The sequence below is a fragment of the Bison bison genome, unplaced genomic scaffold (genome assembly GCF_000754665.1).
Source record: "Bison bison bison isolate TAMUID 2011002044 unplaced genomic scaffold, Bison_UMD1.0 scf7180017864371, whole genome shotgun sequence".
In the NCBI taxonomy this organism is placed as follows: domain Eukaryota; kingdom Metazoa; phylum Chordata; class Mammalia; order Artiodactyla; family Bovidae; genus Bison; species Bison bison.
Window position 1 is genome coordinate 7,110,668 of NW_011494943.1, and position 13,098 is coordinate 7,123,765.

General features: G+C 54.3%; 2 protein-coding genes across 3 annotated transcripts in view; one reads left to right on the forward strand and one right to left on the reverse strand.

Moving 5' to 3' along the window:
• The window catches only part of NUP85 (nucleoporin 85kDa), a 28,295-nt gene extending 19,883 nt beyond the window's left edge, over nt 1–8,412 (forward strand). For both annotated transcript variants that reach the window (XM_010856156.1, XM_010856157.1), the window contains 11 exons: nt 1–39; nt 242–373; nt 620–726; nt 3,828–3,911; nt 4,066–4,131; nt 4,328–4,479; nt 5,266–5,383; nt 5,486–5,586; nt 7,295–7,446; nt 7,799–7,900; nt 8,231–8,412. In XM_010856156.1, coding sequence (XP_010854458.1) covers nt 1–39; nt 242–373; nt 620–726; nt 3,828–3,911; nt 4,066–4,131; nt 4,328–4,479; nt 5,266–5,383; nt 5,486–5,586; nt 7,295–7,446; nt 7,799–7,900; nt 8,231–8,332 — 1,155 coding nt within the window. In that variant the 3' untranslated portion in view covers nt 8,333–8,412. The remainder of the gene's footprint in view (nt 40–241; nt 374–619; nt 727–3,827; nt 3,912–4,065; nt 4,132–4,327; nt 4,480–5,265; nt 5,384–5,485; nt 5,587–7,294; nt 7,447–7,798; nt 7,901–8,230) is intronic.
• A 649-nt stretch (nt 8,413–9,061) lies between these two features.
• The window catches only part of GGA3 (golgi-associated, gamma adaptin ear containing, ARF binding protein 3), a 14,010-nt gene continuing 9,973 nt past the window's right edge, over nt 9,062–13,098 (reverse strand). Inside the window, exons 12-18 of the mRNA XM_010856160.1 lie at nt 12,990–13,097; nt 12,579–12,649; nt 12,068–12,363; nt 11,667–11,875; nt 11,202–11,371; nt 10,987–11,097; nt 9,062–10,758 (exon numbers count right to left, since the gene is read on the reverse strand). Coding sequence (XP_010854462.1) covers nt 10,648–10,758; nt 10,987–11,097; nt 11,202–11,371; nt 11,667–11,875; nt 12,068–12,363; nt 12,579–12,649; nt 12,990–13,097 — 1,076 coding nt within the window. The 3' untranslated portion in view covers nt 9,062–10,647. The remainder of the gene's footprint in view (nt 10,759–10,986; nt 11,098–11,201; nt 11,372–11,666; nt 11,876–12,067; nt 12,364–12,578; nt 12,650–12,989; nt 13,098) is intronic.

Genomic DNA, 13,098 nt, shown 5'->3' on the forward strand with positions numbered 1-13,098 from the left:
ACGTTCGCCTCCAACCCCCACCTTGAGTCCCTCTGCAAGGTCTGCGGGGAGCGGGTCCTGGCCAGGGGCCAAGCCAGCTCCTCCTGGGGCCCTGGGCGTCTAGGGCAGCAGCTCCTCCTCAGACGGGGCTCTGTATGGGCCCTGTTGGGGAAGAGTGAGCTTTTGACTCAGCTGCTCCAGCTGAGATGAGGAGCCTTACGGGGAAGTGTCCCCAGAGTTAAGGGACAGCGTCTCTTCTCAGGTCCTGCTGGGAGATGATGCTGCCCTGCTGGAGCACAAGGAGCTGCTGAGTAACTGGTATCACTTCCTGGTGACTCGGCTGCTGTACTCTCAGCCCACGGTCAAGCCCATGGATCTGCACCTCTACGCCCAGGTGCCTCGGCTCCTCCGGGAGGGGAGGGGAGGGGAGTCGGCATCCGGGGCTCTGCTCCCTGCCGGGTCACTTGTACCGTGTGGCCTGGTTGACTTGACCCTCCCTGGGGAACAGAGGGGGCTTTCCTTGGGCCCAATTTGAAGGACCCCATTGCCCTTCTCCAGGGTCCCCTACACAGCAGCCCTGCCTGCCCCCTTGAGTCTCTGCCACCATCTAGGGATTGAATGGGTCACCACCTTTCCACAGTCCAGCCTTGACCTGTTTCTGGGAGGTGAGAGCAGCCCGGAGCCCCTGGACAACATCTTGATGGCAGCCTTCGAGTTTGACATCCACCAAGTGATCAAGGAGTGCAGGTAGGACCCGCTGCACCACCACCACGCTGAGCACCTCAGGGCTTTAGCTCAGCGCCTAGTGCGCTCCCCGTGTTGTACGCCCATCACCTCCGTCCTTTTCTAGAGTGTCCTGCTCCTTCCTGTTGGTGTCTTAGCCTTCTTCCCACAGACCCTCGCCCCCCGCCACAGCCACGTTAGGTAGACAGTGTCTTCTCTCTGGACGAGCCTGGGGGCCTTCCTGAGGCTTGCAGGCTCCTGTATCTGTAACAGTTTCCACTTCAGGGATGTTTAAAGTAATATTGCAAGAAATAACTATGGTATTTAAAATCCAGAAATAGCCAGCCAGCTTATTTCTTGGAACCTGATGGACATGCAGCCACCTTACAGGACAGCACTTCTCTGGTGAGCCAGGAGCTACCACACCACCACATGAGGCTGGGTCTGTTCGGAGCAGAGATTCTACATCAGCCCCCTCCCCAGATCTCTCCCCAGACCTTCAGCAAGGCAGGAAAGGGAGGGTGAAACAATGAATCCAAAGCAGAGCTTTCCAGGATCCCCACCTGTGGTCAGAGAACTTCTCCCCCTCCCTCCTTGTGCAGAGGGAGAAGGCTGGGAACGGGCAGGTGGCCCTGCTCAGGCATCGAATTCACTGACCTCGACTGGATCTTTTCTTTGTTAGTGAATCTGGGCAGTGGGAATGTCTCCCCGCTTCCACCCTCCACCCCCACCCCACTCATGCTACCTGCTCTTCCTGTTTGGCCGAAAGAAAGCCAAGGTCCACCATTCAAAAAATGGTGGTAGACTTGGAGAAAGGAAGGTTTGTGTCCGTATTCTTTTCACAAACCTCTAAAATAGGGACTGGTTGGAACTGGAAGATAACTTACAGAACTCAGCTGGTTTTGGCGAGGGATCGTATCTGCAGTGAAGGATCAGTGGGTGTGGCTCCCAGAGGCACAGACACCAGTCTTTAGCTTTGTCAGTGTCTCTGTCTATAATTCAAAGCAATAGGCATTCCAGAATGTGTTGTCTGTTACAGGCAGTGGGTTATTTCCTCCAGGGCTTCCTTCATAAGCCACATCTGGGATTTTAGGATCAAGACAGATTTGAGCTAAAGGGGAAGGAAGGACAATAAAAAAGGTAAAGCACCTTGCTGCTTTCAGTGGTTGTAGAAGGAAAAGAGAAAGAAGTTTACGAAGAGGCATGGCGCTAATGAACGCCGCTGCAAAACGCATCACCCCTGCCAGTCTTGAAGGAGGAATGATCAGACTTGCAGCCCCTCAGTCTGGGCATCCGTCTGCCCTGGCAGGCAGGGAAAAAATCGAGGTATTTCCATTAGCTGGGAATCTAGGAGCTCGGGTTTTCCTGACCAGTAAGCTTCTTCCTGCCCTACTCTGGAAAGCAGATCCCGGGACCTCTGCCCATTAATTGAAAGAAGGGCTGAAGTATCCTGAGAGAGAGAGTGGCCTCCTGGACGAGGAAGGGTGGGATCTGGGTCTCCTGAGTACTTGCTTTCTCACGGGTTGTTCCGGTTAGGCCCCAGCTCGCTTCCCAGGGGAGAGTGGCACCTCTGTCTGGGGTGGGCCGGGGGGGCTGGTGCTGTGGAGGAGCCTTGAGCTTCAGGTGTGGTGTCAGCTGTTCACTCCTCTTGGGGGGAATGAGGGAACCCTTCCTCAGCCAGAAGGGAGCTTTCTATGGGGGTACCTGATGACCCCCATGTCAACCATGCCAGGCCATGGGGCAGACGGCTCCTGAGGCAGAGCAGAGAGACCCTGAAAGTGAAAGTGTAGTCACTCAGTCGTCTCCGGCTCTTTGTGATCCTACTGACTGTATATAGCCGCCAGGCTCCTCAGTCCAAGGGATTTTCCAGGCAAGAATGCTGGAGTGGGTTGCCATTTCCTTCTCCAGGGGATCTTGCTGACACAGGGATTGAACTCACGCCGCCCGCATGGTGGGCAGGCTCTTTACTGTCTGAGCCATGAGGGAATCCCAGGGAGGCCCTGGGAGACCACAGTTTACCAGCTCCTGCTGAAGGGCCACGTGTTTGTCTGGCGTATCCACAGCTGGAGGAAAAATTGGATTTCTTCCCTTGTGGGTTGCAGTTGCCAATTCTTGCCATCCAGCAAAAGGAAAAGGGGAGCTGGCATGTACTTCACAGGAAGACAGCAGCCCCAGGGCAGGGCAGACAGCCCATTCAGTCAGTCATTCAGTGTAAACCAATCCCTACTCTCTTTATATCCTGAGAGCAGGATTTTTCACCCTAGCAGCATTGAAGGTGCTTTTCCCTCTCCCAAGACTTAAAAAATACTCAAGCATTATATACAGATACAGAAAGGCCTATGCCAAGTAATAAATTAAAAATGTAACTCAAAATGGTGTATTCACACTGCAGTGAGTGCATTAGTATATTCTATACAAAATGCTAGTGAGTTTACAAAATTTGGTGATGTAAAAAAACTTAACATCTGGAACATTTAGAGGGTCCTAGAAAATGTCATTTTTAATAAGGGCTAGAGATGATTTTGGGTTTTGATTAAATGTGGTTTGGGGACGGACTTTTAGACCTTCGTTATGTGTCAGATTACATATCCAATAAAATCAATCATGTAATCAAGCAAAAATAATTTTTATACAAAGTATTAATAGACAGTACAAGGTGGTTTTAAAGTGCTGTCATGTATATATAATTGTGTTCATAAAATATGCTAATCAAAACTATGCAGCAGTGAGAGATGTTAATAGAACATAAACAGCAATCCAAATGCACACAGATACAGTTCTTTGAATTCCATGTCTCATCAAGAATCAAATCCCATCGATTTTTTCGTCCTTTGCTTACCCCTTACCCTGTATCTGCATTCTCTATATCTCATTGGGTCCCTGGATTTTATTTTTCTGTGTGACATTCTCCAATGAAACGTCTCGCTGGCTGCTGTTTTGGGGTTGAATGTCCTTCTCAGTGTGTTATTAGTCCCCACCTAGCGGGCAGACAGAGCCCAGCTTGCCACTGTCCCTCCCCTCCTTTTACAGCAAAGGAGGTGTGGGGCTCCTGCTTATGCTCCACACCTGCGGGCTGTGGCAGCTCATCCTGACATTGCTTCTTGCCTTGGTATCTGAACCCGTAGCATCGCCCTGAGCAACTGGTGGTTCGTGGCCCATCTGACAGACCTGCTGGATCACTGCAAGCTCCTGCAGTCGCACAACCTCTAGTAAGGACGCCGTGGCCATGCCCGCCTTCTGCTTGCTGCCACCCAGGCCCTTGAGGGTGGGGTGACCAGAATGCCTCGGAGGGAGGTTGGGCTGCTGAAGGGGGCCCTGAAGAGCAGCCTGGGAGCCTTGGTCTCGTGGTCTGTTCTCTGCCAGCTTTGGATCCAACATGAGAGAGTTCCTCCTGCTGGAATATGCCTCAGGACTCTTTGCTCATCACAGGTAGGAAGGCCGCAGGGCTGAGGGGCAGCAGGGTGCTCTCCAGCAGGCACTGCCTGTGCCAGATGGGGTTCTATCTCGTCTGGTTCCTTGACAGCACAGGGTCTGGGGAGGAGCTGCCTTGGAGGCTAGTTCTTGGCCCCAGGGCAGCCTCTGGGCTCGCCAGGCCCTCATGTCTGTCCCCCTCGGACCCATGCAGCCTGTGGCAGTTGGGTGTGGACTACTGTGACCACTGTCCTGAGCTGGGCCGGGTCTCTCTCGAGCTGCATATTGAGCGGATTCCTTTGACCACGGAGCAGAAAGCCCTCAAGGTACTACGGGTCTGTGAGCAGCGGCAGATGACGGAGCAAGGTGAGTGGACTCTCCTCCCAGCCTTCAGAGAGTCTGGGCAGAAGCTGCCAGGAGGTGAGCCAGAGCGCTGGAGAATCCCTGGGGCAGGGGGAGGAAGAGCTAGGGACCCACTGGGACCTAGAAGCAGTCGGGCACGCTGCCTGTTAAGGTCCTGACCACGTCTATGCTCATGCTTCCAACCAGAGGTTGGGCTGGGGCAGCCGTGGTTTGTCCTGTCCCGGGGGGTTGCCGTTGCTGGCTCAGGCTGGCTTTGGGGGATGCAGGATGGAGGTGACTCAGGAAGAGCACGGGGAGATGCTGATGAAGTTTGCCCCGTCTCTTCCCCCTTCACTGTCAAGTGGTACAGGCCTAAATAGTTATTCTTCCCAGAGGCACTGCGTGTTCATGACCGTCCCTGAAAGCATACAGCACTCAGGACCCAAAGCCTGGTAGGATTTTCAGCATGTGGACAGATAATGACGTGTGATATGTGGGGAGCCTTGCAAATATTCTTGCTACCCCTGAAGTGAAACCTACTCAAAACCAAAGCCTACCAGGGTGGGTCGTACGGTTAACGAGGCTAGAAGACAATTTATAAACCTCACAGTTCCTAGTTGCTGCTGCCCAGCTGTACTTGGAGCCCACAGAGAAGCCACATAAAAGTCAGAGGCGGTGGGAAGGCTGCTCCTATCTCAGCAGGGTTTGGGAGTGGAGTGATTTGTAGGGTAAACGATTTGCCTCAGCAGGGTTTGGGAATGGAGTGATTTGTAGGGTAAACGATTTGCCTTTTCTCTTTTCCCTGCAAAGTCCGCAGCATCTGTAAGGTCTTGGCCATGAAGGCGGTCCGCAACAATCGTCTGGGCTCTGCGCTGTCTTGGAGCATTCGAGCCAAAGATGCTGCCTTTGCCACGCTGGTATCAGACAGGTGGGCTCCCCTTCTGTGTGCTTCCCGGGTGCTGCCTGCGAAGTTGCAGGGCTGAGGAGGGGGCATGGGGCTGCTGCTCTCATTTCTGGGCTGGCCTTGCAGGTTCCTCAGGGATTACTGTGAGCGAGGCTGCTTCTCTGACCTGGACCTCATTGACAACCTGGGGCCAGCCATGATGCTCAGTGATCGACTGACGTTCCTGGGTGAGTCTCTGAGTTGTCCCCTGGACCTTCAGCACAAGCGCACAGATATGGACTTGCACAGAAGTTCTAGACTTCTCCAGTCCAAAACACACAGAACTCTGAGCGACTTCCCTGGCAGTCCAGTGGTTGAGACTCCATGCTCTCTTCCGGCCTCTGGGCCCTCCGCGGGGGCTGCTTGCGGGCTGACTGCAGACCGTTTGCCCACGCGTCATGAACCTCAAACCAGGGGCGGATTCTGTCACAGGTTGTCACCAAACGGCAACGTTTTCCTGGAACTTGCTTGGGATTCTGTTTCAAATCTGTAAGATTGTCGCCAGATGGCAAAGTTTTCGGTAGATTTGCCCAGATATGGTACTTGTATAATATGGAGACGTACCATTGAGAAAGGTGGGGTTACTTCTCTGGGAATTCAAGGCTTCTCGTTATTCTGGTTGGTCTTACTCTGTTAGTCTTAGGTTTTGAAGAACTGATGTTTAAAGTCATCAGGATGTGACTTTTTAAGGGATAAGTTTGGTTTTTTTTCCCCTAGGAAAGTACCTATTTCATCTACATTTTCAAACAGTATAAAATTGTCTATGGTATTAAAATTTTTTGATCTCAAAAAAAAAAAAAGACTCCATGCTTCCACTTCAGGTTTGATCCCTGGTCGGTGAACCAAGAGCCCACATACTGTGCAGCATGACCAAAGGGGGGAAAAACAGATCAAAATACACAGGAGCCTGTGTGGTCTCTGCAAAGCGTATTTTTTGGTAACATTTTCTGGTAACTTGAAACTTAGAAATCGTGAAAGTAGTGTAAGGAATAAGAGACTGCCCTACACACTACCAAGTTAACCAGTTATGTTTTGCCTCATTTGTTTTATTCTGTCAGTCAGGTTTTTTGGGAATAGTTTGAAAGTATGTTGGAGACACTGTTTCCCTTCCTCCTTAAATATCTGAGCATGTATATCCTAAAGAATAAGAACATTCTCTTAACCAGTTACGAAAATCAGGAGGTTCAGCACTGATACAGTACTCTCACCTGGTCCATATGTTGTCCCAGTTCCTTTGTCATGAATTTAGTCTTCGAATCTCATTAATGCCTCTGCCTTTGTTGGTCTTCCTTAACCTTGACGTTTTTGCAGTCTGTTCAGCTCTCTTGTAGAATATTCTTACTTTAGGTTTATTCATGAACAGCCTCAGGTTATATACTTGGCAGGAAATCCACTGAGGGGATGTGTTAATAGGAACTCCCTTAGTGGAGTTCACCTTGATCACCTGGTTAAAGCAGCATCCACCAGGGGTCTCCTCTAAAATTTATTAAACAGGTTTATTAATCTATGGAGCTGTAGTTCGGTATTATTTAAATTTCCTCAGACTTTGACCCACTAGTGTTCGTAACTACTGGTGATTTCCTGACTGCTGATAAAACTGTGTTTTAGTTGGCATTCCCCTATATGGAATTCCCCCTCCTCCCGTTTATTCTTTCATTTATATCAGCCATGGCCTCAAGGGTTATTTTATTCAGTCTATTATCAACCATATCTCTCGTTCATTTTGATGCTTATATTCTCCCAGGTTTGGCTCTCTGGAGCCCCCTTTAAGCAAGGATTTTGAATCCTTTTGGTCTCGTTGGCTGATGAGCTTGGAGGCCGCTTTGGAAGAATTTCCTTGCTCTGGGGTCTCTTGTTGAGGGTCACAGGTGACCTAGTGCTCTCTCTTCCCAATAGGGAAGTACCGCGAGTTCCACCGCTTATACGGGGAGAAATGCTTTGTCGATGCCGCTTCTCTCCTCCTCTCATTGATGACGTCCCAGATTGCCCCCCGGTCTTTCTGGATGACGCTGCTGACAGACGCCCTGCCCCTTTTGGAACAGAAACAGGTACAGGTTGAGACCACAGTGTCTTCTCTTTTATCCCGTAGCTGTTGCAAATGTATATCCATCCATCATCTCCTTAGTAGGGGTGTGTGTTTGTACCCCCATAGCGCCCACTCTGGAAATCTAGTATCTCAAGTTATCAAGTTAAGTCTTTAACTTGAAATGAGGCAGCCGTCCACTGGCAGTGCTCAGCCCAGGGCCCTGACGAGAAGAGCTGGGAGTGAGTGGGGCCTCTCACCCGCCAGCACACTTGTCCACATGAGATACAGGAAAGGCTGCCTCAGCCGGAGCCCTTGCACAGACCACTGCAGGCTCTGGCTGGCGAGCAGCTCCGCGAAGCAGCCTCTCCCCGCAGGTGATCTTCTCCGCGGAGCAGACGTACGAACTCCTGAGGTGTCTGGAGGACCTGACCTCAGGAAGGCCGCTGTGTGGAGAGCCCGACGCCCAGCAGCTCCAGGTCAGTCTGATGGTTCCAGGATGGAGAAGAGAGAAGGCACCCTGCCCCACAAGATGTTGGCCCCTTACAAACTCACACGCCTCTCACGTTACCACTTGCGACTATGGCACACTAACTTTTTAGGAGGAAATGGGGTGACTCTAGTGTTCTGGGCTCTCGATTTTCTTTCCTGTCAGTTGTGGTGGTCCTCTGCGTGCAGCTTCGTCTCATATGAAGAACTTGCTAGAAGAGACTACTGAACGTTTTGCGCTGTTTATCTCCCTTTGGATTAGTCTTGGGAAAGAAGGAAAACTTCCTGCTGGTCTTCACACAGGCTCTCTTTCCTTTTAGGATGATGATATCGAGACCACCAAGGTGGAAATCCTGAGACTTGCTCTTGCGCGGAATCTTGCTCGGTCAATTATAAAAGAAGGCTCATTGGAAGGTTCCTGAAGTTGGTTCCAACATGGTATCTTTGTAAAGGCAATGTATATACACTTTTAAAAGAATAAATGTTTCTTTTTGCAAATACAGGCAAGTTCTTACAGAACTTATAGTTCTTACACTTGGGGAGGTTTTAAGCTGCCAGCACTGGAAACCTGAGGTAGCCACCTTGGAGAGAAGTTACAGGGAACACAGAGCCCTCCTGCCTGCAGGTCGAAACCTGAACAAGAGTGTTGAGTGGTTTGCTTGTGCATCTGAAACTTGGCTTCACCTCAGAATCATCTGTTAACTTTCTGGTTATTTTAATTCAGCTTTTTATCTTGTGCTGGAGTACTGCCGGTTAACATTGTTGTGACAGTTTCAGGTGAACAGCGGAGCAACTCAGCCATACACATACACGTGTCCATTCTCCCCCAAACTCCCCTCCCGTCCAGGCTGCCCTGTAACAGTGACATTGAGTAGAGTTCCCTGTGCTGTCTATACAGTAGGTTCTTTGTTGGTTATCTCGCTCAAATATAGCAGTGTGTACATGTCCATCCTGAACTCCTTAACTAGCCCTTCCCCTCATCTTTCCCCTTGGCTGGTTATCTTCTTTAAAAAAGGAAACAGTCTAGGAACTTATGTTTTAACAGAAACCTCAGGTGGCACCAGCATAGCTGCCTGCCTGCGTTTGGAATTCCCAAGTGGCACCTTTCCCCACACTGGGGTGACTGGTATCTGTATTAGAAAGATTCCAAATAGGGCAAAAATGGTTTTATTTAACATGCAGCAAAACAAGGGCAGCAGTTGATATATCCAGTACAGTTTTTTGTCACGAAGTGACCTCAATAGTTGATATATCCAGTACAGTTTTTTGTCACGAAGTGACCTCAATAGTAACGAGTAACACTCATAAATAACTCTAAAGTCTAAAGCTTATTGTAAAGGTACATTCCGTGTAGTAGTCCCACAGAGCTTCCCAGGGCTGCAGCAGCCCATCTCTGGAGCTCTTGGATTTACTCCTTAAGAAGTAAAATGGATTCACTTTCTTTCGTCTGTCCTAATGAAGCAGTGAAACCTGCTCGCTGATGAGGGGAGGGGAGGGGGCGATGGCCTCTTGATTAAGGAAGCCTGGCAAGAGCAGGGAGGGGTCAGGGCTGCCTCTCCCTGGAGCTGGCTCTGGCTCATCCAGCTGAGTGCAGGTGAGCCATGTGCTCATTCCCCAGCAGCTGGGTCTCACCTGCCTGTCGCCCCGTGAGGCCTGGACTCCCCGGCCTAGCTGTAGCCAGTGGATGGAGCACTGCTGAAGCAATAGGGTCTGGTGACTCGATTCAAGCAAGGCCCCTAATCTCACCACCTCCAGACCCAACATATCGCCGACAGTGCCCCTTGGCAGCTGGGGACTCGGGGTTTCTGGGCAGCAGGTAAGGACATAAGTTTAGTGCAACGCGCCTGATCCTGAGGCTTCCTGTTCCCAACAGCCAGCCACCCCGCAGGCCATCTGGTGGGAGGAGGTGGGCCAAAGCGGGACACAGGGTGCTGTCCTCCCCTTCAGAGGCAGCACAGCGGTTTGTTCCACGCTGAGCAAGAGGTAGTGAGTGAGTGAGATGGCCTATTCCCACGGCAGGAGGCACCCTTTTCCCAGAAAGTGCTGGGTACCTGCTTCCGGAGAAGGCACAACACTGCTCTCTCCCATTTCCTTTTCTGGGTGTAGTTTAGGCTGCCGCAAGGCCAAGTTCTAGCAGCTTGAGCTCCTCATCCTACCGTGATGTCCATGGGACACAGCCTGCTGCTGCCAGGGCCCAGCACAACTCCTCTGGTGCCCGTTCCAGGGTCGTGCTGCCCACAGAAGGCAGGGGTGGCGATCTGGCAGTACCAGCGCCCTGGGCCCAGGGCCATCCGGGAGCCGTGGGCTGTGTCCTCCTCCCAGGAGCCTGCCAAGGGGAAGCCTGGGTAGCAGGGGGACCGAGAACTGGGGATGTGAGGACGTGGTCCTGAAGGAGGGCCCTGAGTCTCTGCATCAGAGGATGCCAGCGCAAGGGGAAAACCCACTCCAGCCTTGGGGCCATGTCCCGGGGCGGCACCTGGGGCCACTCCCCACTCCTGATGTACGTGGCCACTTCAAGTCACACAGGTAGATAAAAAAACAGGTCCTTTTAGGGGCCAAAGGAAGAGACATCACAGCAGCGGCTCGGCTCCTGGCAGCAGCGGCCCGGGCCCCTGTTCCACGTCAAAGCTCTTAAGCACAGCGGTTAGGACATGAAGGAAGACCAGGCCTGGAGAGCCTCCCCTCTCGGGATAGCCTGCCTGGGCTCCAAAGTGCAGCTGACATGTGTCCTCTGGGGTCATAGGTTCCCCCACTGCTCCACAGGGGGGAACTGGTCCACCTCACCCACCTCGGTGCTCAGCTGCTCCCCCAAGGCGAAGGTCAGCCTGTACCGAAGCCTCGCCTTCTCCTGCAGCAGAGGGGCCGCGTGTCAGACACCCCTTCTCTGATACCCTTGAGGTGCTTTCGTGCAGGGGACATACCCTGCTCCTACCACCCCATCTTCACTCAGCCATTGGGCCAGGGTGGAAAAGGGACGCAGGAGAAGTGGTAACAGTCCAGGCTGGGAGGCGGTGGACGCAGGCATCTAACCTGGGGCAGCCAAGGCTTTCAGGTGGGGTCCCCAGCTCCAGCTCACCTTCAGTGGGTTGGCCAGCAGCATGACCTGCGTGATGGCTGCAGGTGGCTGGACGGGGCTGAAAGGAGAGAGTTCTGTCCCAGAGGGTGGCTGCAACTTCACTTTCATTGACTAAAGAGAGAGACAGGTTCCTTTGAAGAGGTGGCAGGTGCCCTTGAGGGGGAACGGGGTGTGGACACGTGGGTGCAGGAAGAGGCCCCAGGGAGCGGGGATACCTTGGGCACTGCGGCCTGCAGCACGATGCTCTTGATGGGCAAGGGAGCCGTGTTCAGCATGGACACCACCACCACCAGCACGTCAGGCCGTCCTGGAGGACACTCCTTGGCAAAATGGAAGAGGATGCGGAAGCCGTTTTTATCATAGGCCGTCACAGGAAGGGCGCTGCCTGTATGTAAGAACGGGGCAGGTGAGGGTGGGGGGAGAGGTGGGCCTGAGACAAAGCACCGCAGCCAAGCGAGAGGTCACGGTGGCCCCGGGACCAGGAAGCTCCTGAAGGAGCCTGGGAAGAACCTCCCAAGTGCACAGCGGGGACGAGCACAGACTGCGACACGGTACGGAAGGCCGCGTATGGCTCTAAGGGACCCTGGCGAGAAAGCCTGGACCCACCCATCCCTTGCCATGCAGCCCACACCTCTGCAGGCTGGGACCCCCGCCCCTCACCCCGAGCCTCCAACACCTACTAGGTTTGATAGACTCCAGGGGCACGTGGACACTGGCCAGGGAGAGCTCGGGCCCCTTCATGGGGCTGCCCTGGGCCTGGAAGAGAGGGCTGCTGGGCCCCGCGGAGAGGGGGAGGAGAGGCCGAGCAGAGGCGCCACTGGGGAGCAGAGGGGGGGCGGCAGCGCCAAGGAAGCAGCTGGAGGTGGCAGGTTTCACCAGGCCCGAGGTCCTGGGCAGCAGGAAGGAGGACAAGGCGTGTCGAAGGCCAGGCAGAGCTGCTGGCCGCCCCGCACGGGGGCCCCCGGATTAGAGCCAGCTCTCCCTGCATCCCGCTTCTAGATTCCAGCCGACCCACCAGACAGAGGGAACTCCCGCCAACCCCCTGGGGCTGCCTCCCCAGCGCCCCTCTCCCGCTCATTACGCTTTGGCCTCTTCCAGAAGCTGGTCGAGGGCATCCAGCTGGTGCAGGGTGCTGTCGCCCAAAGCGGAACCACGGTGCCCAGGGGCGATGGGCTCAGCCTTTGGGGCCAGAGCTGAGGCCAGGCCAGTGGAGAACAAGAAGGGGCTGGCTGTGGGGGCAGGAACGCCAGCTGGGGCCACCGGGGCCTGGGAACTGCCTATGAGGGCCACTGAAGGCTGGAGGAGAGGCCCGTCTGTGGGGCTACAGGCTCCCGGCCCGGGTTTGGGGCTGAAGAAGTCCAGGTCTGACCGCTCGCTCTGGGGAACAAAAGCAGGAGTGAGGGGGCCTGCAGGCGTCAGAGGCTGCAGGCTCTCCACCCCCACCCGCCCCCAACGCTGTTCCTGGGGGCTGGGCTGAGCCCCCTGCATGAGCAGCCATCCTGTGGATAGAGTGGGCAAAGCGCTATGTGCGGGACGGTGCCTGGAGCCAGGACGAGGCTGGGAAGTGGAGGCGACACAGCGCCCACCCCTACCTGGAGCAGGGGCCACTGGCTGTTCCCAGCCGCCTTGGCGGGAGGAGCACTGGGCGCCGGGTCGGTGAGGCCTGAGGACAGAGGAAATGGCTGTGGTGGAAGAGGCTCTGGGCTGGGGCGGCCCCAGCCCCACCTCACCTGAGGGAGGGTCACGTGACCACCAGGCCGCCCAAGGGTGGCAGGGCGTCCCCTATAGCTTCCAGAGGGGAATGGACCCTCTTCCGTCTTTATGCTGCCGGGGGCGCCTCCCGGGGAAGGGGGACCACAGCCAGACAGGATGTCCACCCGAGGACACTGCCCTGGGCCCTACTTCCCACCTTTGCTAAGCACCCGCGGTCCCCCTTTGGGCATCCCCAGCACCTCTCCTCACTGAGGCCCCGGAAGCCCCGAGCAGCCCCCTCCAATACGCACCCAAGCAGAGCAGCTCCTCGTCCAGCAGGCTGAGGGCGTTGCTCGTGCTGCTGGGCCCTGGGGGCCCTCGGGCTGGCCGGCCGAGTGGCTGCGCCCAGGGCCCGAGGCC